This window comes from Zonotrichia albicollis, chromosome Z (genome assembly GCF_047830755.1).
Source record: "Zonotrichia albicollis isolate bZonAlb1 chromosome Z, bZonAlb1.hap1, whole genome shotgun sequence".
Lineage (NCBI taxonomy): Eukaryota > Metazoa > Chordata > Aves > Passeriformes > Passerellidae > Zonotrichia > Zonotrichia albicollis.
In genome coordinates this window covers 37,820,540-37,847,054 of record NC_133860.1, presented here as the reverse complement: position 1 = coordinate 37,847,054, position 26,515 = coordinate 37,820,540, and the positions used below count along the sequence as shown (strand labels likewise).

The 26,515-nt window shown below is 37.6% G+C and overlaps 1 protein-coding gene across 19 annotated transcripts in view; it reads right to left on the bottom strand.

Moving 5' to 3' along the window:
• The window catches only part of MAST4 (microtubule associated serine/threonine kinase family member 4), a 291,175-nt gene that overhangs the window by 82,694 nt on the left and 181,966 nt on the right, over nt 1-26,515 (bottom strand). For all 19 annotated transcript variants that reach the window (XM_074533260.1, XM_074533261.1, XM_074533264.1 and 16 more), the window contains one exon: nt 6,234-6,322. In XM_074533260.1, the coding sequence (XP_074389361.1) occupies nt 6,234-6,322 (89 nt within the window). The remainder of the gene's footprint in view (nt 1-6,233; nt 6,323-26,515) is intronic.

The following is a 26,515-nucleotide window of genomic DNA, read 5'->3' as shown; positions in this document are numbered from 1 at the left end:
CAGTCTTCCGTTACTAAGAAAAGCAAGCAATATCTTTCAGTCTTATACAGAAATCTCCTACATTCTATCCCATCTGCCCTTCTCCCCACAAGATCTCACCTGAACATGTATGACAATAAACGTATGCAGTATTCCAGATTAAATCTAACCATGACACTGTACAGTGGCATGAAATATTTTCCAAATTTAAATGAAAATTACTTTCTTTATACATCTTCTGATATTTCATTTTCAAAGCTCCACTAGACTGGTCCTTGCAAACATCATGTTATACAGAAAATGCAGTGAGATCCTAAACTAAACTCTATAATAGGTGAGTTCACAGTTTATCACAGACATTTCTGTTACAGGTCCTCCAGTATAAAATGTTGCATATTGCAATTTCATACTTTTTTATTCAAGTCATTCACTCACTTCAAAACAGTTCCCCAATGTTATGTCATACTGGATGTCTTCCAAATTTGGGTAAGCTACAGTAATTTTTGCCATTGCCACTTATAAGAATAAAATATTTGGCCACAAAAACAAAACCTGATGACTCGACTGATAACCTCCACTCACACTTTATAATATTCCTCATTTTAGCACAAGCCTCTTTATACCCTTAAACAATTTCCTACTTATCTTACAATTCTTGTCCTAGTCATCTCAGTGGCACCACATGGAATATTCTTAAAATACAGACAAGTAAAATTTACAGCATTGTTCCTAACAGCTAAATCTTGCTCCTTCAGCAGATACAATTAAGAAGCACCACCTGTGTCCATTAACCATTAGGGGTTAGTATCAACCACACGAAGAAGCTCCTGTGACTTCTAAGGTGGGGACATCTGAATGCCCTGACTTGCTGAGATTATAATTATTCACTTTGCAGGCTGGGTGGTGCAGATGACCTGCCTACACAGCATCAGACAATCAGCTGGAAAAGCCCATTAATGACACAGGCACCAGGTACCATCCAAGCTATGCTGCAACTCTTAGCTTCCCACAATTCTCTATGTATTCAACAGCTCATTGAAAACTTAGAAGTACTTTTCAGCAGATTTAACACCTTTCAGCCTAAATACTAAAGGCAAAGGATGTCCTCACCACTAACCTAAGGCAGTTGCTAATGAGCCTAAAGGTATTACCTAGCATGCTTTCTATTTTTGCAAGAAATAGAAACACTTTATGTAGTGAAAGCTGATACTATGTGATCTTTACCTGGATGCATAAGGCATGGCAAAAGGCTTCAGTTGCAAACTAAAGTCTGACTTTCCAGACAGAAATTATCTCTGCAATCAGCTACAGGTCCTGCCTGGAGAAAAACTTATTTTATACATTGTATTGGCAATTAACATACATTAACAGACATATAGTATCTGCTGTACATACGGTCTTTTTCGTATCTCATTTATCATCCTGAGTCTCAGACCCTACCCCATGGGCTCCCAATCCTTGGACTACTTACTGCTCTAATAACACTTTAGTGTATCCCAGAAGCTTTTATGGTCACTGTTGCTTACAAACAAATCTGCCCCTTTCCTGACAGATGCCACTCATGCACTACTTGCACTCTGCACAATCTACTTACTTCATAAGACTGTCTCGCCTGTCTCTCCCTCCCATCTGACATGAATCTGAGTATGACTGGGATAGCAAGGCTAATAGTTAAAAAACTCCATGTAAGTATTCAGTGCTTGTCCCAATCAGCTTGCATCTATAAAGATTAACAACAAACTCCCTTGTAGGAAAAATCTTCTATTATCTCCAGAGTAAGCAATGAAAACTGTGGGGGGAGAGTGGGGGGATAATTTGCCTGAGATCTCTATATTAGACTTTCTCATATAAGGCAATTATTATTACCCTAAACTTGGGCCACTGGTCCTCCTCAAAGAACTTCTATCTAAACTATAGAACAGCTGACACCTCCAGTTCAGACTGTATCTGGATGAAAAACAGGACTACAAGGAAGAACATAGGTATAAAATGCAGTTGAAGATCTATGCTTACATCCAAGATGTTCGTCCTCTAAAACACAGCAATCCTATTCACATCCAATCTAGTTCAAATCCAGTTTATGACAAAACTAAAGTAGCTACTTTATGACTAGTAGTTTATGACTAGACTAAAGTAGCTACTTGAGCTCTTCAGCAGATCTGAAGTAATAGCACATTGCTTCCAAAGGTGCAGCCAGACCTCTAAATGATTGGTCTGCAGATACCAAAGATGAAAATGTTCTTGAGCAAAGTCAGAGGCACTGGCAGGAGTGGTTATGCAGGGCACTCTAAGAGAGCTCCACCTTGAGATTCCAGAACACACCTTCACTCACTTTGCTACATTTGATACAGAGGACTCACAGCACTTTTCTGTCTGGGATGGGATCACTTTCTGAGATGGGAGGCCTTTGGGGAAACAAACCCAAGTAGTTTAAACTAGTGGTCCAAATAAAATAATCTCAAGTATGCCATGCAGAGTTAACTGAGGATGTATTTGGCTTGCTCTCAACAAGCAATGAGGAAAAGCTTGTTAGGGAATCCAAGGGTGTCCTCACAAAGAATGAAAAGACTCACTTCAGATGCCTCTGGGACAACAAATTCCCAAGCAATGCCAACCATCTCATTAGGACTACACACAAAGGCAAGGATAACACTAAAGACTATTAAGATGATAACTAAAAGAAATTGATCCCGGGTGGATTTTCAAGAGTGTGACAATTTTGATTCCACTCAACTTGAACAGTCTACAGTAAAGGGCACGCTGATTTCAGCTGGGATAGAATTTTCTTCTTAGTCACTGGTTCAGTGTTTGGAGCCAGCATGAGACGAAGGCTGGCAGCACACTGATGCTCCAGCTGCTGCTGAGCAGCGCCCACCCTTAGCCAAGGCCCTTCAGTGTCCAGGGACCACGTGCGCAGGGCTCTGGGAGGGAGCACGGCGGGGACAGCGACCCGAACAGCCAGAGGGATGTTCCACACACAGAGCAGCGTGTCCAGGATGTAAACTGCAGGGAGCTGGCCAGGAGGGGCTGATGCTGCTGGGGGCTGGGCTGGGCATTGCTCAGCAGCTCGTAAGCAATTGTATTGTGGGTCACTTGCTTCTCTTGGGTATGATACACCACTCTCCCCTTTTCATTACAATTGTTATTGTTATTATTATTATCTTCAGTAGTAATCTTGTATTTTTATGTTTTGTTTTAGTTATTAAACTGTTCTAATCTCAACTCACAAATTTTACTTTTTTTTTTTTTTTCTAATTTTTCTATCTGCTGTAGGGGGGATGGGCAGGTGAGCAGCTGCATGGTACTTAGCTTTTATTGCAGGTCTTTATCCCTTTGTTGTGCTTTAATCCAGCTGGCAACTAAGATGGTAAAAACATTAAGAATCTAGTCCACTTAAATAAGAGCAACGAATGGAACTCTTTTCAGTAAGAGCAACAGCAGGCTCTCCCCAGAGATGGATAGAGCACCTGGGAGTAGGGAGTACAGGAGTGGGATCCAGTAGAAGAAATAGCTTAACATGCAATGTGAGGAAGCTAACAATTTCTAGGATAGGTGATACTAAGAGTCCTCAATGCCTAAAGTTCCTGGCTTTCTCATCAGTTAAAATGAGTCCCTTAAAAAAGGCAAGTGATGCAAGAATCAGTATTTTCTTTTGACAACCCAGTGACAAGAAATTGTGCAATGGTCTCATGAAGTTAAATCAGATGTTAGCATGCAGCCTGATCCTCAGCCTGAACTCACGTGGGCAGATTGCATGAATGAAACAGAACTCTAAAAATACACAAGGAAAAATTCTCTAGAGCACATGCTCTTCAATGTCCTGCAAATTCTGCACAACCTCAGAAGAACATATTTGTCAAAAATGCATGTTATTACCACACTTCAGCCAAGAACAGACTAATGAATAAATCTGTTTGTTTTCAGTAAATGCAAGCACTGACACTTTGCTGCACATTCAGCTTGCTACATGCTCCCCAGGGACTGGGAACTTTTTTGTCTGCCTCTCCCTCTTCTACTGTTCCCCCTTCCAAAAGCAAAAGTTAGTAGAAATATTTGAAGGTTTTAGAGGATCATCTTCAGTCTCTCTGAAACTTAAGCTTGAGGTACATGCTCCAGGCAGATGGTCTGGCTCTAAAGTAAAAACTTCCAATTTAAAGAACTTTCCTAAGAGAATCTCAGCTTCAAAAAAGACCCTAAAATCATCTATAGCTGGACAGGAGATATACCAGGTTCTCTCCTTGGAGTCAAGGAGGCCTCTCTGACTTGGAGCAAATCCTCTCAGCTAAGAAGAACAAACCCAGCAAGCTGTACAGCACACACAGTGTCTTGTCACATCCCCCTACCACACCTCGCAAGGAAACAGGCCTTCAGTACATGCCACAACAGAGAGGAGAAAGGCAATGTGAGTGTGCAGAACCTGGTGCAGTTTAACACCTGGCAGCTCTGACAACACAGAAATCACAGGATCACTATAAATCCAGCCTCCCAAGTCTGACATTCTCACAGATTTATAGACATTAAACACTCGAAATACTGAACTCCTACTGCCTGTGTAGAGGAAAGTACTTAGCTTACTAAATTTGCATCTTTTTTATTTGTGTGGATTAGGATGACAGTCACAGGGATCTGATGTACAGACTTGTCTAGGCACACTAGCCAGCTGAGCTAAGATCCAATAGTTGTGTGAATATTTACTATAATTACCCATTTACAGAAACAAGCTAATAACACAGCTGGACATGCACATGCAAACATTAATCTCATACATGTGATGAGACTTACTATGAGGGTTACTAGTGCTGCTCAAGTGCCTAGCACACATGCCTTTGGAAATAGCCAAGTAAGAGAACCTATTGTATCCTGTGTAATGGGAGAAGCTGTCAGATTTCTGTAATATGCTTTTGCATAAACAGTACATACTGCTGAGTTTATGAAAAAACCACTTACACTTAATCTTTTTGCTTATAGGTTTTCAACCTTCTCAGCCACTTGACAATAGCTGTGACATCAGAAATATTATTTCTCTTTTGCTGTTTGAGAAATCAATTCAAAAGATGAAGCAACTTGATGAAAGCCTGAGTCCACTGCCAGACAGGAAATTTCCACCATTTATCAAATACACAACCTATATCCAAATCCCAGGTAACATGTGCTGGTCAGCCCATACTTCAGAGTCCATCAGGCATCACTGTCCCAAGGTTTCCCTTTCAAAACAGATGGTATAGTCATTTACAGCAGCAGACATGCTAGAGCAAGCATTGTTACTGCTTTCCTCAAGTCAGCACAGCACAACCATGGACACTTTTTACGGTGACCACAATCTCCTCCTCCAAATGGAAATTTCTGTGTTTGAGAGACCCAGAATGGCATTCCAAACATTTCAAAATTTAATTTTTCAGTTTCGAAACAGTCTGCACCATGTTTTACTTTGTTGTTTTAAATGCTCTACTGCCTTGAACTCTTTAAAAATTTTCATGTTGCCTGGATTCCTACTTGTGGCAGTTGCTTCTAAGAGCAAAAATCACCACCAGGTTTTCTCTAACAATGTTGCTTCCATAAGAAAACTGGAGACGCCTTAATATACTTCAAAAATTCATGTGAAGCTCTGCACCTTCTTGTTTAGCATCTCCCTGCAAGAAGTTCTCCAGAGTATTCACAGTCATTGATCACACAAGGATTAGTGTGGTGCTTTCATTCAGGCCTGTGGTTATTGCCAATGCACCCTCAAAAATAAAAAGGCAATTAATATTTGTGTAAATGTGAGGTGATATGCTAAAAATGTTAATTAAAAAATTAAGGCAATTATTATAAATTAAATATTTATTTATGGACATTCATTCAAGCTTTAAGTGTTTCAGATATTTGAAAAGAAAAACAAAATTATCATCAATTTATTGCCATGCACAGCAATAAATACAGCAACTACAACAATAAATACAACAATATGTACAGCAACTACCACCAAAGTGCCTGACACTATAAATCCTCGGGAGCAGAAGTTCTAGGATCAGAATGTAATACAGACTCCACTACCTACCTTATGCGGTACAAGCTATAGGAGGAGCAAAGGTAGGAGGGGGAGAGAAAATCTACCAGAATGCCAGGTGGAGAAATAAAAAATAGTTAAATGATATTTTTGGACTGATCATAACATAGGATTTATGGATCTAAATATAAAACAGAAATTCAGACAGGATGAAATCCAGCTTTTTTGCTATTACAGAACAGCAGTAGTAGCATAGTTACAAAATCACCTGTATGAGCTGAGAGTGGTGAATGAGGCCGAGGCAGAGCTGGAGACTGGCTACTGCCCATCAAACTCTTCCTGTTACTTGTTCTACAGCTGTGGGCAAAAAGAGAGGAAAGAAGACATTAGCATCAGAAATACAGCATGTACCACACATGGGCGTTTTGAGATTCTGCTACTGAGTTCCTTGACTTCCCAGTTTCCTATTAAAAATCAGAGCTATTGTTGTTTTTGTAGGCATGTCCAGGAAGTCTATGATTATAATGGATAATGGCAAAACCAGAAGTTTTCAAAGAAAATACACCATGGATACTTTTCAGGCTTGCACGTTTGCTGTTCTGTGCAATGACCGGCATTTCCCTGTAGAGTCATTAACAAAATATTCTTCTCCAACTAAAGCTTATTTCTCTGCCATACACTTTTTATAAAATATAAAAATAAATATAATGTAAAACACAGTCTCAGGTTTAGAATCACCATTCAATGATTCAAACTACTCCTGTTATGTAAACAGTAGCTTGAAATCACATGCCAGAGAGAGTAAGACTTATCAATTTGAGAATGATGTAATAATTATAAATCTAATTCTTGAGATAAATTTCACATCTGTGTCTTTTGTCAATGGAACAGATGATAACTAAGAAGATGAATGCATTTTTTTTACTCATACATTTTTCATCTGCAAAGCCACTAATTTCCCATACCACAAGATCATTAAACAAAATTAAAAGCAAATTAAGACATTGATTAAACTTGGGAAAGGAGGTATTTTTCTTAAATATATCATACAGTTTTTATATACTAGGTGGCAGAAGTAGTTTCCTTCTTCCCTCATTCTAATATAACAAATATTCTCATAAACATAAATCCCCAAACTACAAACATTCATGCAGAAGGAAATATTATCCTGAACTAAGAGACCTTAGCTGTGTATAAACTGGAGTGCATATGCTAATGTTTACAGCACTGCAATCAGAATTTTTCTGTAAAGGTTTAGAAAAACTCCAAAACGTCTAAAATGGAGAAAGTTTATACACAAAAGCATTTAATTATCAAAGCAGACTGCAAGAGAAGCAGATTCAGATCTTATTTGTAGACATCTCAAAAAACAAATTTTGTAACACTATAATCATCCCTCACTATGTAACAGCCAGAAACAAAGACTAATTAGTCTAGATATAGTTAAACTGAATAAAGTGCAAAAGAAAGGATGGAGTTTAACAGCATAAAGAAAAGCAGATGCAGAAGTACTCCAAAGTAATACAGAAGACAAGGAAAATAAAGAAAAATAACATAGATTAAAAGTTGAATATATGGAATCAGTATAGACAGTATCTAAAAAATTCAAAAGAAGTCAAACACTAAAAGCACTCTCCCCTTCAAAAATGCTTTGTGAAGCAGCAAGAGCAGCACTTCCAAATCTCTAATAGGTTAGTGCAAAGCCCATTTGCACACTGCACAAAGTTTTGCCATATTACATAATTATTACAGTGATTTAACCTTCAAGTGTATCATTACTGCAGACCTTTTTAAGAAAAGAATGTACAGAATTATTGCAATGTGGAGTACTGTGAAACTTGCAATAATTTTGTACATTCTTTTCTTAAAGAGAAAAGTCAAAACTTATTTAAAACATACACTACAATTTTTAAGCAAAAAATAAAGGATGAACTTTTAAAATGTGAAATTATAAACACAAGTTTTTAGTAATCTGTCTAGATCAATTTCTACATTTTACATCACAAAACCTGAGCAAATATTCTGTATTCCATCAGACAACAAAGTCCTAATTGTTTCCCCTCTTCTCTAAATTTTTCCCAGGTAAAGAGCCATTGAATTCCTCTCTTATCAAAGAATGGTTCAAAATTTTCCTTCTGGCTTCATGCAACCTCACCATATTTTTGCTAACTTCCTTCCCTTTATCTGCTACTCTTGTTTTAAAAGTTTGAATAATTGTTTCTTTGCAATTCTCCAATCTAAAATTGAATCCAGGAAAAACTTCTGGTATTTATTAGACATTCATTTAAAGACACAGAGATTGCATCTCTCCATGATGATGTGATGGTATCACTGCCAACATCTGTGATGCAGGCTGGGGCTCAGAGCATCCATGATGTGACTTAAAAGCAAGTTTTTCATGACTGAAGTCTGGGATTTAAAGGACCATAACAAATTCTGGCAAAAGAAAGTAATATATAGAAAGCACAAAAATTTTAGATACCCTTCAAAGATTTTGCAACATGGATGATTCCCTGCACTTACTTGTCACTTGCCCTTACTTGTAGAAACTGAGACTTTTATCACTTTCGCCGGTCACTTTTACACTAATACCCAAGCTTTACATTTCTCAGTTGAATGTGCAATGTCTTTGACAAATTATTATCAAAAGCATCTAATTAAACTTATCTTTGGGTTTTGGGGTGCTTTTTGGAGGCTGTGTATTTTTAGCACTCTGGAGAGTATGATGGCATTACCTTCAATATCAAGATCTTACACAATGAGAAATCTTTCCCCACTGCTGCCATTTAAAGAACACATTTGCTACTTGCTCAGATATGGCTGCAGAGACAATTCATCTTCTATCATACTCAAATGAAATGTTTTACTGAGAAATAAAAAATAAAAGATATGCAGTTCTCTTCCATTTGCCTTACCAGTAAGGTAAGATGCAACTCACTGCATGGAAGGACAAATCCATTCCAGAGCTCTTGCTGTAAACTTTGTTTTTCAGTTGCGCTTCACAAAGATTTTGAAACAATGTAATCCATCCTGTAAAATCTGTGAAACACAATTCCTTCCCCAAAATGATGCTATTATAAAAGAGGCATTTTTTAGATAAAAAAAAAATAAACTTCATGGAACCTCGAAAGATGATCTAAGCTGCCAGGACTCCACAAATGGGAAGCAGGGTGGCACAAAGGAAGTATCAAAGCATTACTTACTGAACTGTATTTAGCATTGAAACAGCTGTTTTCCTTGTACAAAAAAAAATCTCAGAAGTTAAAACCATTTTAAAACAAAATAGTTCTTTTCTAGATCCCTGAACACATCAACTTTCCCCTTCTATTGTTTTCACAAAACTATTCTTCTCCCATTCAAATCTGACAAGATAAACCAACTGATAAGAGGCAGCCCTGAAATAAAGCTTCTTTGTCTGCAGTAAAGTTATAGCCATGCAGGAATACTCTACAGGAATTGTAACTTAGGGAAATATAAACCTTGGTAAACCACAGAGCACTAATCCCCAAAATGCAATTCTCTAAGCCTTGAATTTCATGCTGTGATCAGGTTGCATGCCAAGAAGAGACTAGCAAGCTAGGCAGCAGGTAAGAAGCAAAGCTTAGAACACTTTTTTAAAAACAAAAAAACCTTTTTACAAGATGAAAAAGAACAGGAGAGTGCACAGAAAAAAAAATCAGTTATTTTTAACAATAACTAAACTTTGGGGTGTGCAGAAAACTTGAGCAGAACAGAAAGTTTACATTTGTTGCCCTTTGCCTTCTTTTCTGCCCCACAAATATCCTTCCTGGACTTTATTCCTCCTGGGTGACTACCTATCTGGAAGTCATTGACCTCACACTGTATCAGCAGTGCCTTGGACAAATGGCACTACTCCTTATCTTAGAATCCAATTCATAATTTCTTATTTGTTTCCCAAATCCACCCCCTCAAGACAGGTTCTGTCATAGCTCCTGCTCTCTGTCACTGACTCTCCTGCCCACTCACTCTTCTCCTCCCTATCCTGACTTCTCAGCATGTCTCACCATGGGGGAATTCCTCCTTCACCTCAGCTCCAGTATCATTCCCGTTGCACTAACTCCAAGTCACTTCTCCAGCTGCGACAGACAATCAATGTTTCTGATGAGAAGCACTCATGATAAAACAAACAGAAGACACTACACAGAAAGTGCTTTTGCTGAACTTCTATTGTAACAAACCCAGGGTGAACAGCAGCTGCTGAAAGATGCTACCCAGTTGCATCAAGCTTGATTACTTTGCTCCTTAAATAGCCACAATTCTTCCCATATCAGGCAAAAGCTATTTGGGTAGAAATGAGGGGAACAGTTAGACTGAAATCAGCAAAGCATGAGACTCGAGTAAGAGTATGATTGTTAAAACACAACTACATTACACAATCTCCTGAAAACATTAAACAGAATAAAAAGGTGAAGCAGAAATGCAGGACTTCTAGGAAAGACAATATTTCATCCAGAGCTGAAACAGGTTTCCTGATAATCAAGAAATGGCAATAGTTGTGAAAGATATGCACTGAAATGGAAATTTCTTCCTGTGAATGAGGGCTAAAAGATGAACAAATTACTGCCAATGAAGGTTAATCACTTTTATTTATTCAAAAGAAGTAGGGAAAGCAGGCTGTTCTGTCAGAGCCAGGCTTGCCAGGCTTTTCATTGGAAACATGGCATCAGCCTTTATAATTGATAATTATTTCATTTCACTATCCTCAATCATTGTATTTACACTTGCAATGAAGATGTATTTGGAGCCCAAGCTATTTTGACAGGTTACCACCTCTCACAGGCTATGCTGAGCACAGCACTACCCTACACCATCTTAATTCTGGCATTAGTGTAACATATAGCAGTTTAGTTGTAAGCAAAGATTAGAAGGGATTTCTCCCATTCTAAAAAGGGGCTACAAACAAATGGTTTTAGTTGCCAATACAAGCACAAAGAAATTAAGTTAGTGCCATAAGTAAGTGAAGCCTAACCAGGTACACATGAGACACTAATAATGCAAGACCAGCCTTCCTATAAAGGCTCCAGAGATAGAAAAAGGGGTTATAATTTCTCTGGTGTTAAAACTGCATAGTTGAAAACTACCCCAGCAGGAACATACTGTCTCTAGCAAGACTTGAGATATTGTGACTTTGGTTATACAGGAAAGTTAAATTTAAGTTCTATCTCAGTTATATTTAAGTTGTTATGAAGGTAGCTAAGGTATGACTTCACAGTTATTATCTTCAGCAACACCAACACTGAAGAGTCATTGAACAGTGCACACTGAACTTAAAAAAACCCAGAACATTTGAAGTGAGGAATTTAGTTCAGTTTGTCTTGGCTATTTTGTCTGGTTGGTTCGGTTTACTTTGTTTTTAAAGAAGAAGCCTTCTACATTAAAAAGCAGTTCAGTGAGTACTTCCACATGCTCCAGAACCCAGACAAGTTCTGCGGGGATATTAACTGGAATAAATGCAAAAACCAGCTGCCCTGAAGAGATGACGCACATCAATACTGCAGGCAGCTTCCTTGTCGAAAGCAGCCATGAAGCTTGTATTTGATGAAGCATCTCCAGACCCAGAAAGTTAAACACAGCCCACACAGCACCAGTTCACACCTAGATTGCTTTATGCAAGGAAACAAACTGGCCGAGAATATTCCTCAAGGAATTAGAGTTACACTTTTAAAGGCTGTCAGTATTTCACATTCATATAAATTTATTATCTAGCAGTATTTTCTGATATATTTTACCTAGACTGTATGTCTGCATATACACTCTCCAAATTTGGTATGTGTATATACATGTGCATATATGCATATACAGACATACGTTCATATTCATATGCATAAAATGTATGCATATATTTAGATAAACATATATCTATCTCTAACAGTCTACCTTTACAACATTGTACATACAGTCAAACATTCTACTTACTATGTATACTCCTTCTGTGAGGAATTATTCTGCATCAGTCTGTAATGCCCTGGAGAAAATAGGCTACTGGGATTTAAATTTTAAGTGTTATAATGTAGAGACAGATTCAGATTTTCCTCTTTTGTATGTGAGGTTTAGTCAACTTAAGTAAGGTGAGCTTTAGTCTGAAGAAACAAGAGTGCTGTCAAAACATAATGAAAACAGCACACCAAGATGTAGCTGCTTGCTGCCCTAGTATGGTGGTCTGTCTCAAACCTTTGCAACAACACCACACTGAGTGGTATGGCTTTGGCTACTGGCCAGACAAACATGAGCAGTAAGCTACAAGTTCTCTCTGAATACTGAAAAACGCGCATGAAACTCCCTTCTCCCTACCATTAATACCAATTACCAGCATGCCACCATGCCATCAGAACTTCACCTTTCCTCAATCATACAAAAGAAGAGACTTTTTCTTTGTATTTTCTACAGGGAAAATAAAACAAAAATGCAATCGACTAGATGTATGATCACCCTTTCCATAGACTGCCCTAAAGGATTCAAATGCAAGCATGACAGCATCACTGCAAAAGCAGACACCAGGAAAAATCACAGAATTGTAAAAGTATCTGCCAAATATCTAATAACCAGACCTGAGGGAGGCTGACACAAAGACTACTCACACTGAGAAGGGCATCTCAATCTCCTTTGAACCAGAGTCTTACAATACAAATAACAAGGTCATTATGCCTTCTCAACTGAACTTGCTAGTTGGATGTGTTCAGCATCTCCAGCTTCACTGACTGCTCTCACTTTTACTCTAGTCAATTTCGATCCATAGTTTTTCTTCTTCTTGCACAGGAGGAGAAAAAAATCAGTAGTTACAAGAAATCCGAATTTCTTCTACAGATTTGAAACGGCATACTTCTGTCTGTCCTGAACCTTCCTAAACCCACCGATTCACATTTAACTCACATAATTAAATATTCATCTCTACAGTAACAAAAAAGAGTATTAAGCTAACTACTAACTCCATAGTTGTACAATATTCATAAAATAGCTGCACAAAAGTTAATGTCTGTGCTACAGCCAGAGTGAGTATGCAGAGGAGGGCATACAAAAAGAATGGTCAGGATCACAAACCCCTGGGTTACTGAGCAATTCTGCTTTATTATAACCGAAATTACATTTTTGCATCTTCACATCATACAACCCATTGAGAACACAATGATGGGATCATTTAAATCCCACTGTTTCTTGAATTTATAGTTTATTTCGTATTCTGAGAAGGGAAAAAAACCCAAGTTACTAGGTGTTTCTTATCATACTGAGAAATTTAACTAAATTCCTTGACACAAAAATGTTATTCATTCAAAATAGAAGGGTAACTAGGAAGCTAGCACCAAATGTAGAGGAAAAACATGCAGGGCTGGCCTAAATTACTGCTAAGTATGATTACCTGCATGCTACATAATTCAGAACATGCAAAAAAAACCCCAAAACAAAGAAAGAAAAAACCTACCAAAATCAAAACACCCAAATCAAACAAACAAACAACAAAAAAAATGCCTAACTGAAAAAAGCCAAAATCAGTAGCCACTGTGAAAGTTTTATAATATATAAGAAGCCTTATCTTAAAAAAAAAGGTCATACATCACACCTATTAAGATCACAGCATCACTAGTTTGGAGGCGTTAACCAAATGAAGTAGTGGTTTGACTTGCACAGTAGATAATCCTGCAGAAAGTGTCTGCATTAGACAGGAAATAGCTATTTACCAGAGGGCAAGCCTATCTAGGCTGCAGACAGGAGGTTCAAAAAAGAGGCCTCCTTGTGCTTTTGGGCCATACCTTACAGTTTACATTAACCCTTATCACTCCATATTCTGACTACAATTTCCTGGTGCATCTCCTGTGCTGAGAGAATGCAGGCAGGCACTTCCTACCAAGTTGCAGAGGAAACGCTGGGGGCAGGATGTTTCTCACTCTGACCCACTGCTGGTTGCTAACAGCTTGGGAGAAACTGGGGGAGCAGATGGACGTGAGTCAGGATCTTGGACACCATTTCCTCTGGAGCCACCACTTCACCTCCGGCTGGTGTGCTGTGTGCAAGGCTGTAGCACAGACACTGTCACAGGCGATGCTTCCAGTGGCTCTGTCCCTGGTTCAGGAGCTAGGCTGGAGCCCTGTTGCTGCTGCCCACAACACAAGCAGTCAGACTCAGTCAAGGGACCCCCTCAGCTGAGGCACCACCCTTCTACCCCCTCAATGGGAAACAGTAGGCTTTTCCACATTTACATTCAACAAGAAGTGAATATATGGACAACTTTTAACCAGTCAGCCCCTTCAAAAAATAACCCCAAACAAAATCAATAAACAAATGGGTCCTATTCCAGCCATACTTCCTTTGAAAACATCCATCCAGAAAGGACTAACCACAGCCAACTCTCCAGGACATTTTAATACTGCCAGGGAGCCAAGCACATATCCTGAGTTTTCTGTAACTCCGGTTGAAACTGAGGGCACCAGAGTTCAGAATTTAGATAAAACATGGGAGTGTCTCCCAGATTACAGACCAAAGACCTGTTTGTCCAGTTACCTACCCTGTTCACCCTCTCTCCAGTTTTCTCATTCCGTTTTCCCCTTAGAACTACCTCCTCCGGGGCTTCTTTGCTTCTTACTCACTCAGAAGTGCGCTGTTCCTAACTTACCACGTACCAGGCCAGGATGATAAGCCATACAAGCCTCTACATAACAGTAATCATGTTCCTCAAATAAGCATGGAAAGAACTTTAAGGAGTGCTTCTCTTGGCTCAAAGTGTCTGCATGGCATCAATACCCAAAACATCCCAGTGGGTTAAAGACTGTCACTTTTTGAAATTAGGTAGTTACCATGCAGCCAGCCTCAAAAAGCCTACTTCCTTGGTAGATGTCTAAGACACTACAGAAATTACTAATCCATTTTCAGTTGGGGGAAAAAAAACAAGAAACTATTTTGTTTGCCCTGCTTCTTGTTGTGGAAGTTGTGCTTTATCTTCCTTTCAACGTCCTCTATTTGTTGGTACCCATTAAAAATTTTATGTTGCCACAGTGACTTTCACATAAAAAAAATCAGAAGCTTATTAAAACAGAAGTCTACATCACATGAAACACAGTCTGCATTGCACTGTACTACAGAGACTCACCCAGGAGAAATCAGACAAAGTCCTACAAATACTTTTTCCTACATTATTTCACAGTATTTTTAAGATAGTTTTACGATTTTTGTTCCCCTTTGTTTTCCACACCCCTCCCCCAACTTTTTTTTCTCCTAATAGTCTTCAAGTAGTAGAGCTAAAGTAATCCCATCCTAAAATTCAAGGGTAGGAGATTGGGAGCTGCTTGAAGCAGACAGATTTTACGTGGTTTTACACTCTAATTCAGTAGTTCTCCTCTGGTTTAACCTCTAATTATAATTAAACTTGACTCCTTTCTCCTATAATTAAGTAGAAACAATTCATTTTTACTCAGAAGAGCAGTAAGTCCAGACAGGACAGGACTGCTTCTTTCCTTCTTTAATAAATCTAGTAGCTCCCATTCTCTCAAAACTATGAGGCTGCTTGACTAATCTTCATTCTTCATCCAAACATGAGAGTTGCCAAAAATTCACAATAAATACCTAATCTTCAACAACGCAATGTAAATTTCCATCTTTTCTTTAAGGGAATCAATCCAAGTAACAGGAAAAGTGGTCCTATTTCTCTTCCCTTCTCAGGTTTTAAAAAACACAAGAGGAAATATTATGTAACTGAAGTGTCACACTTTCTATGTAAGAAATATAAACATTTTGCAATTAATATTCTGTCTTGCTTTTTGTTTGGACATAAGGAGTCAGTAATGCTTAAGCAGTTAATGCACTGGACTTAAGTAAAAAAAGAAAAAACTTTAAGAAAAATTAAAATCATTATTTAGGGCAAAATATGGGCATTTGAAAACTATGCCCTTTACGGATTAGGAGATTGAATATGAACAATTAAGTGGAAGGCATTCAACCTCAAAACTATGTCTGTTCCCACAAGACCTCTGGCAGAACCATCAGTGTCCCACATTTGAGCATGCACACATTGACTGCAGTTCAGAAATTCAGTTTGCAAACAAAAGACCCTCCTCTCTTTAGTGAGACCCACATTCTCTTTCCCTCCCACTGACAGCTGACCAAAAGTTTTTTAATTAAATGATAATTAAGCATCTAGAAGCATTATTTTCCCAGGGGACGGTGAAAAAAAAAATCCATTCACTGCGCCCATTCAGCTGTTGGTCTCTGTCGAGCCTGTGGCAGAGGGCATCAATTAATGCCAGCTATGGCAGCTTTCATGAAGAGGGTGTTTGTTCTGCAGGAACCAGACATCTGCAAAGTTATGCTAAAAGGTAAGTGACCAAACACTCCACAGTGTCATGATCTTAAGACACCGCTACACATTTTTCTGCAGCCAGCAAGGTGCCATTCCCCAACAGTCTTACAGAGCAATAACAAATTAAAGTCTGTGTTGGAGTTTCCAAACACAGTGATAGCCCTTTTGAAGCAAAACAATAAATAACTGTTATAAGAAATGGGTATGTCTGATCTAGCTTTTTTCCAGATTAAAACTGGGCTTATGTAACAGACATAACTACTGATCATTACTTTTCATTTAACAATGCCTCATGAGAAATTCAACAGAAAAAAAAAATTAAGTACGTGCTGGCACATAGTTGACACCATTTACAAATGTACATAAATTATTTCTTTTCTCCATAGATTTGTATTAGATATACAGTATCTACACTTAAAAAGTCAGCTATATATCTAAACTGGTACAGTCACATAAGCGATCTCCCTTCTGAAGACAAAGTTACACCATACATAAGTCTTTTACTGGTTCAGAATTTCTCCATTAGAAAATAATTTTTATTTTAACCATGAGAATACAAACTGTCTTTTTCAACTGCAATTGTGTATTAAGTAAACTGTGTCAGCAAGATTAATTTGAACACTACCTACGGCTCAAATTATCCTCCCTGTATAAAACCCAGCACGCAGACTAAGTCTGGAAGCAAACTTCAGCTCCACATGCCAATACAGCTACTGAGGAAGGGAACCTATTACACATGCAGATCATCACACTGCATAGTCACAGTGAGGAAACTGGAAACATCTGAATAATCTCTAGTGAAGCAATTTAAACATCTCCAGGCACAGTCACAAGTGGGGATGACACAAGGCCTCTGACATCCACTTACTTTTTTTTTTTAACAGTAACGCTTAATCATCAAGCACCACAGAAGCCAGGAAAGGTCAGATGATTTATGTGTTTCAGTGTGCTGCCACAGACCTGCACAATATATATATGCACATTTATAGTATTAAAAATAGTGTGGCATGGTATTGAAAAAAGTTTCAGTGATGTACACTTCATGTTTCAACTGACTGGATTACTCAGTGAGGTCAGAAACAAATTATCTAGGCCATTGCAAATAAAGTACTGACAATGCCTTCATGTCATGTCATCAAGCATCCCTTCCTTCTGACATGCTGTGCCACTTTAGTAATCCAAGTCTCTAAATCATAAACAACTGTTCAATTTTAGAATCCCTTTAGCGAATCTAAGATAGGCTTTCTGCAGATCACAACACCATAGTGCTGGGTCGTGACCTCTCATACAGGCTCTGAGAAAAAATGCATTACCCAGGCAAAGGGAAATCCTTCTCTGCAATGATATACTTCAAGCTTCCTTCCACAACTAGAACACAAAATAACTTTATCCACCCAGTTATGCCTAATGAAAATCCAGTGAGTGAAACTGGAAAATTAGTAGCATCATTTTAGCAAAAAACTCTAGTACATATTCAACACTAGAAGTCTCCAAGCAGAGTGAAGCATATCAACATGAATGAATCTGGCCCACAAAATCCATTTATAGTATATCTTAAAGAAGATTTCTTACTGCTAGTGAAGTTTTACAGAAAAAAATGGAATTTCCAGAATAAAGTTAGATTTCTCATTTACATCTCTCCTGACCACTTCAATGGTCAGTAAACATTATTCTCTCATGAAAATCCAAGAACACAGAAACACAACAACAACAACAAAAATCCCAGAATTAACGTGTATACTTTCTATACTAGACTTAAACCTATATATCAATACAGGGATATTATACAGGAATACAGGGAAAAGGCTAAGACCATCTAAAACACATTACAGAGTATATAAGCAATTTATGAAAACAACTTCTGCATGTACTTCGCCCTGTAAAAACACTCATACAGGTAAAGGACTATTTTACTACCAAAGCAATGCACTAATTGCTCACAAACAAAAGTAGGTCACAGAAGATCCATGAAAGCAAATGTCAGTGACTCAGTGTAGAAGGAAGAAGAGAAGGAAGAAAATGAAGCAAGGATATGATTTATAGTGTGTAAATAGGTATGAGCTAATAGTGTGAAGAGGAATAATTTCACAATGAAGATGTGTTTAATTCACCCTGATGTGTCAAGAATGAAGTATCACGTAAAATGACTAGTAAAGCAACATCCACTATAGAGACAAAAAAGCAAGCAGTGGTAATTATAGTAAACATTCTAATTTTGAACACATCAGTTAACTTACTGTCTGCAGCCACAACAGCCCACAGCCCATGTGAGGTAACTGCTGCAACAGCTCAGTGCCACATCTAGCAGTGCCACTGGCAGCAACCAGAGCCACCTGAGATGCTGCAGGAAATTCTGCTTGTTGAACCATGCAACACAAGACAATTAACATCTGCTTTTAAACTTAACAGATGAAACAATATCTGCTCCAATACGAGCAGAATTGCTGACAAAGGAGGAAACCAAAGTCAGTGCATTGCTGCCAAGTCTTAAATTACATAATGGAGTATGTGCAGCCTTCAAGTTACATATTCTGGATCCATACAGTGACTCAAACAGTCCAAGTTTTCAGTGTTTGAAGGTAGGGGTTTATTATTGTTGGGTTTGGTTTTTTGCTTTGTGGTTTGACAGTTTTTCTTGGAAGTTCATGTTTCAAGCTGTATTTTGGCAATGGGAAGATTCAAGATCAACGGTAAGTATCTAAAACCAGACAAAATTAACTAATGCTAAACTCTACATAGAAGTAATGAATTCCAAATAAAAAGGAACACTAGCTTGGATACACATGAAGTTGAAAAGTGCAATCCAGTGTACAGTCTTTCTTCTTTACACATCGATCTTCTCAAGAATTTTGGAAATTTTATCATGTATTTAAAAATATCTCAAGATTTCATAATCCTGCAAGATCAGATCTGTATAGGCTTTTAAACTTCTACTAAAATTCCACATTGAAGCAGCAATGTCTGGGGCAGCAGAAAAAGTAAATTGGAAAGGGAATTCGTCTCAAAGTTGTCAATTGTCTCCTCTCTCAGAGGAGAGCTGAAATCCTCCCACAAAAGGCGATTTTACTTTAAGGCCTGTTGCACAAAAGCTGTTCATTACACAAAAGCTGTTAACTTGAACAAGAACCATGAAACTTACACGAAAAACTTGGAAAAAAATTACATATTATGCTTCAATGGGTACATGAGAAAAGTAATAATAGGATCCATAATGAGCAAATTTCCCCCTTTCTTCAACCATAACTTGAAGTACCACTAGATCACGTCACGCTTCACAAATTCTCTAAGACACATTACTATGCTAACAAGTAACTCTTACATGGACAAGCTAAAATCAAGAGCTTCCACACATTCTGTACTGACGTAAAATTAGTGTCATCATTACTATTCTGAGATTCACATCCATGATTCCACCACAAAAAGCTGTCTTGCAGATTACCTGTCATCTTAACAGCACGGCTGAAGAGAAAGTTGAACCTCCAGTTTAAGATAAATTCACTGGTTTTAATAGAGGAATATTCTGTTCCACTGAAAATAATTTCCACACACTGTCCGTGTGACATAATGTCCATGGGTTCAAGTAGAACCCTCTCAGTAGTAAGAAAAAATGCACTCAGAGTTTGAACACTAATTCTTCATTTCCTGTTTCATTTTTATTTTTGTAAAATAGAAGCCTAACACATCTAATTTGGTTCAGTGTTTTAATCAAACATTAGATTTTCCATTAAGCATAAGCTCTAGCTCAGCTTTTCAAATAATCATTACAGATGACCTCACACTACATTCAGCTTGAAAACCAAATGTAGGCATACCTCTGAAAGACAAATTGTCCACAAAAGCTATTTTCTTAAATGTCTTCAGTATAAAAGAATTGAGACATTTGTTGGTATTATCCTTTCGTCGAATCCTAACCACAAAAATTACCACCTTGAAGATATAAATTTAATGATAAAACATAGACAACTCAATTTTAACATAATCATATAATTCTTAATCATCTACCTTCCATAAATCCATAACTAAACATTAAATCAAAGTGATCTTTCAATCCTTCAAAAACCTCAAGAAAGTCCATGCAGGTAGGTAATGGTGCCATACAGGTTCAGAAGGGCTGGACAACTAGCTGGATGTACATATGGGTGTGTAACCAATTAAAAAGTGACTGATTGTTTTCTCTATCTAGCTCATAGAGTTCTGACTTGTTTTTATGGGCATATATAATCTCTTGCCTCAGTGTGACTAGCATAAATTTAGCTGATATAGAAAAACAGTGACAATGAAATACTAAAAAAAGACCAATTAAAAAAAAAAAAAACACCAAACCCAAGGTTGTAACTGGCAAAATGGCATACAACAATTTGGTGAAAAACAAATGCAACCTCATCGTCTCCTCCTTCCAAACTGCTTAATTAGGTTCCACACAATCACAGAGAGTATTTATTGAATGAGAAGGATTCTTTTATTCTTCATATTTTACAGAGAAATAATACCTTGCATGCCTAATTTTTTACTGTTTCTTTCTTTCCAGAAGATAATCCCAAACACTAGAATAACAGCTTTACACCTATTTAACATAGTACAGGTACAGTATCATTCTGCAAAAATCTGCTAAACTCCCAAAAGTTTCTGTAAGACTGAAGCTGGACTAGCATTACTTTACTGATAGTTCTGTATTTGATATTACATCTTAGTCACTGAAGCATTTCCCATTCAGAGCTCTAAAAAGAAGTTATAGTAATAACAATACCAGAAAATAATATTCTGTTTTTAAATTCTGACTACTCAGTATGTTATACTAGCCATATTTTTGAAACAGATAATATAGTCACTCTCTCGCCAAAGGGCAAATTCTCATCTTCCTATTCACTAATGTCTCCCAGCACACTTTACCACAAGCAGAAGAGTAGAAGTATGTCATTCACCAATGTTGGAGACAGGAATCATGCTGCAGTGTGATACAAAGCCACACGTCACATTCTTTACAAGTCTAGCTTTACTAGTCCAAGTGCCTGCAGCCACACTGCCTGGCGCTGCGATTTTTTCACATCTTGGGCGATGCAGCACTGGGCGAACTGGCTGCTGCAGGAAATGATGATCACCTCCGAGTCAGAGCTAAGCACACACCCCAGCACGGTGCTGCAGGGCACAGCGCTGTTTGGCAGATGAATAGGTGCTGCCAAGCACATGAGATCATTAGAGATCGCTGCTTTGAGGAAATGTAAATGCAGTGAAGCACACACACTTGCGAAGAGACTTACTGAACATTCTGAAACCAAATCAACTGAATGTGTTTTCCTCAGTCCAGCAGTCCTGGACTGCTCCTCAACTCTCAACAAGCTAATTAAAGAAAAAATCCAACTGTTTAGACAGTATATTTGTGTTAAGCAACCCCCTGATTACCTTAAACATTTGTCTGCCAATGCCTAATTTAAAATCAACAATGTCTTTTGATAGGGAAAAAAAGCAAAAAAAACCCAAAACCAAACCAAACAACCAACCAAACAACAACAACAAAAAACCAAAACCCCACAAAAACATCAAAAAACACAACAAAACAAAAAAAACCCAGCAAGACACCTTCCCAAACTAATAAAAATAAGTCTGTACACCCACTATGTATGTACAATTCACCAATTAAGAGAACTTAGCATCTCTGACAATAAACTGCGATGAGTATGGTTTCAGATTAAATTTAGCTTTACATAGCTATCAAATCACAGGCCAAGTATAAAAGGTAGGCAAATGATATTGATAATCTCGTTAAAAGGTTATTACCACTGAGGATGCGAAGAGAAGCATGGAAGTTCATCTGTTAAGGTGATCAAGTGGTTTGTGGCCACATTAAAGATTAGAAGTCAGTTTTTCACATACAAGCAACTAAATCATACCCTCAAGATACATACGAATGTTGTTTTTATAAAGTATAGTTCAATATGGTCATTTTATAAATTCCATGTGCTGGCAGAACAGAAGGAAAACAAAAATGAGCCTTAAGCATAGAGACTACTGCCTTACAGTGTAATAGGAGGTACCTTCCAGCTAAGTTCAAACACAAAATCAATAGAAATTAATCATACATCGTGCTGGAAATCATACGTGCTTGAAAACCTTGGCAACCACTAAATTCACCAAGTACATTAACACTATTGCACATTTTCTGTTCCGGACTTAACATGCAGAAAATGAGTGAAAAAAATAATCTGCAGTTTTGTTTTCTACACATTTTATCTTCTACAAGGACATACAAAACCAGAAAATTGTAGGTGTTCCTCTATGCATGACCCTACAGCCATGTGATTATTACTCACATCCAAAAAAAACCCAACTATGCTAGTACAGGTAGAAATAAAGATGCATTTTCGTTTAAAAAGTCTTTGGAATAAATGGTAACAGGTTGCAGATGTTTTTACTCAATATTTTATTTAAAAATAATGACTGGATTATTTTCTTTGTTCTTCAACACTGTACAATGATCTCAGATTGTAGCCTCCCTTCTTTAAACGGCAATGGAGTGAATTTGAAGAAACTCTGAAAAAACAGCCATCTTCGTCCCAAGACTTCTTCAAGAAAAGCATCTTGAGAGATCTCTCATTTCCCCCATTTTCTACTGTCAAGAACAAAACCATTGGGGTCTCTCAAGCAACAGAGCCTAGCAAAGTGAAGCATTATTATTTCTTACATATGCAGAAGCATTATTAATTCTTGTATATGCAATTGTGCTACGAGTCTCCATTGTTGTCCACATCACAGGAACACAACAAAGGACAGCCTCTGACCCAAAGAGCTTACACAAGCCCAAAAACTCAGGCTCAACGCACAGACAAGACAAACATCTCCAACAGGTTAGAATAGGGTGTGGATGAGGTAAGGTGACAGAAAAGGGTGTGCTACAATTTTTGGCCATCAGGAAGAGTAATCACCTCACTACTCATCCGGCCCATTAGCTCATTAGCTAATTTAAGGTTTCTATTTGCATCACAGCAGAAGGATGCTTTAAGAAGAAATATCCATAAAGCATAAAACCACCATTTCTGCAGCCTTTGTTTTTGTTTGGAGAACATCTCCTGTATTATGAATACCACAGAGGGTTAGAGAAAAAGGAAAAAATGTGACACTGGTCAAAAAACTACTTCAGTATCTTATAGTCACAGTCAAGTCATAAAGACAGGAATAAATTCACCTTCTACATGAGTTTCCTTTGTTCTCTAAGGCTTTTATGAGGCAATAGAAGCTCTTACTTTTGACAGGACCTGAAAGAATGCATTGCCTAATAAAGGCAGAACATAGTAAATTAATGGGAGTTGTTATCATAAAAAAAGACAATTAAAAAGCAAATGCCTTAAAAGCAAAAAATCTGATACTGCATATATCTTACCCAAATAACAAAAAGCACCACATTCTTTCCAAATTGTACTGTAATGAACTGCCTTTTAACTACTTGGACTTCAAGTCCTATTCTCACTTTTCTTCACTTATCTTGAGTAGGTGTATTGATAATATTTGCTGCCTTTGCCCTAAGGATGGTTAATGTAAAGGGAAATCATCAACTCTTGGTTTATGAGTATCATACTTACACAATCTTGGTATCTATTAGAAAAGTGGTTTTAAAAAATAATACAAATTTTGTAGGAAAATAATCCTACAGCACAAATTGTTCAGGTGAAATATCTATAAATGTATGAAAACTAGAATGAAAACTATGTCTCCTTGGTTTCGATTGTGCAGCATTATGTGCCTTCCTGCTGTGACTTCAAAGCAGCTGTTCTGTAATACAGAACAATGAACCAGGTCTCAAACTCTGTATTAAAAATGTCTGTAACTAAAACACGAAGTTTTTCCATATATACTGGGCAATGCACCTTCATAATTCTTTATCTCTTGTTACATGGATGTTTAATATGTCTATTTATCTAAGATAAACAGGCATATTAAACATAGCAACACCTTTGTGTAAATTTAAAACCAAAAAAAGCTTAATTTGTAACTTCAAATCATCTGAAACTTGACAGATACTCTTATTCTACAGGCATATGCTACCCCAATACCAAAACAGTGAAGAGCAACAAGTCATTTTATTAGGGTGCTGGATTTCTAATATGCACTGGGTGTTCCTGCCACATGTTCCTGTTCACACTACATATGGTTTACTTCATTCCTGCATCTTTTTTTTTTGCAATGATCTAGCTGATTTACTTACAAGATAAACCTGGGAGCAGCTGTAAACTTAGGAGTCTCCATTAACAAGACCAATGGGAGACTTTTGCCTCCTGCTGCACTACGATCTTCCAACAACACCTCAGCAGGACACATTCCTTCATACAAATCCTACACCCTCCCATCTTTTCAGATAGCCTGTCACACCTAAGACAGAAAAGCAACACACAACTTCCCCCTCCAAGTCCTTATAGACATCCTGCACTCCCACAGGGAGCTGAGCCAAGCAGTCCCACCACACAGAGGCCAGACCATGCTGTCAGCTCCTCAGCCGGCTTCCCAGGGCAGGCGTCCTCTAGAAAACACAACATTGTTTTCCCTCAGTATCACTTGAAGGGAAAATTCATTTTTCAATATCAACTGAGGCAGAAAATGCCAGCAGTCCTTTGGACCTCTCTTTAGATTGTTTCCTTCTATTAATATCCATCTGGTGACCCTTGTACTGGATTTAGGCAGGCACAGTCACAAAGAATGTACTGAACACTTTCAGCATTTATGAAGAGACTGGCCTAATATCTCTGAGGTTATTACTGAAGTTAGTGTGAAAGACAATATCATGGCAATAAATTAGTAATGGTAAAAGACAGCTGACTTAAGGAACAAGAAAACAAACTATAATTGTCCTGAGCAGTGTTAAACCTTTCAGATTTTGCTGAACTCATCAATGATTAAACAAACAGGTTACCTTATCTGGGAGAGCCAAATTACTAAATCTCTAACACTATTACTCTTTGTCTTGTTTCCTGTAGACTGACAGAGTAGGTGATCCTACTGGTTTCTTCTTGCCTTATAATTTATGAATCAGAAGAAGGAAACACATGATTGCTAAAAGGTATTAATTTGTAGATAATGCTGAATGCTTAGGTCTGACCCACACAAACAATTTGCATATTTTAAAAAGTAACCTAGTATTTTCATATACACTAGTATGTTTTGTATTTCCTTTACAGAAAAGGGGAAAAAAATGAAAAAAGGGTCTTGCTTTTTGAAGATTGAAGAAGACACAGAAGAAATAATGTAAAGATATCATTTTCAAACTTAAGAAACAAAACAAAACAAAAACAACCAAACAGGGAGAAGTTTCATTTATCTGTTTTGAATTTTTTCCCACAGATAGAAATCAAAGCCTTGCAGAAGATGATAATATTTTGACATTTGACAAGACAGAATAACACATCTAAGACACAAGTGAGCAGCAAAGAAAAAACAGACAGAAGTGTATTTCCCAAAAGAACTGTTCTCCAGTTACTCATAGGTCAGAGATGGGGAGATGGGGAAATGCCTCCAAACTCAACAGTTCAATCATCAAAACATGGCAGAAAGACCAGGGATGAAGCCAAATCACCAAGCCTCATGTAAGAAAAAAAACTACATAATGCAAGCTTACTTTAACAAAGCGTTATATGTTTTCTGTGTTCATTATGCGGGTAATGCAAAAGATGCTCTGGTAAGACCTGACGGTGCAGTGAACTGACATAATCATCCTTTTGCTTGGCGTGTTTGTAGACAAGGTGAATAGAGCATACTGCACTTGTCTGACTGCTTTTGCTTCTACTGTTACAGCACTTATGGAAATTCCCTTGACATACCCACGCATAAAAACAAGCTAGACAGGCCTAGAGTCACTGAAAAGGCAAATTTGTAAAACAAACATATACAATCCACTTTTTATAACTCCAAGAGGGTTATCAGTATTAATACAAAGGTTATTTGTTAACTACAACTTCTCACTGAACAACACTGTCTGATGAAGGAGATACCAATCAAGCATTCTCCTTACAGTTTCCCAAAAAGGGAATTAAAAAAAAGTCGTGTATTGATTTACAATGAAAACCATGCTGAAAACAAATTCTGGTAAACATCAAGACAGCTGTTGAAAGAAACATGTCTGATTTATTCTTACTATCAGTAATTAACTTCTGTTTCATCGAGGACTGGATTGTTAGGTTTATGTTTGAACTACGCAGAATCTGTAAAAATATATTTATCAACTGAAAATTCTAATAAAGGTTTTTACTTTTTTTCAGTCA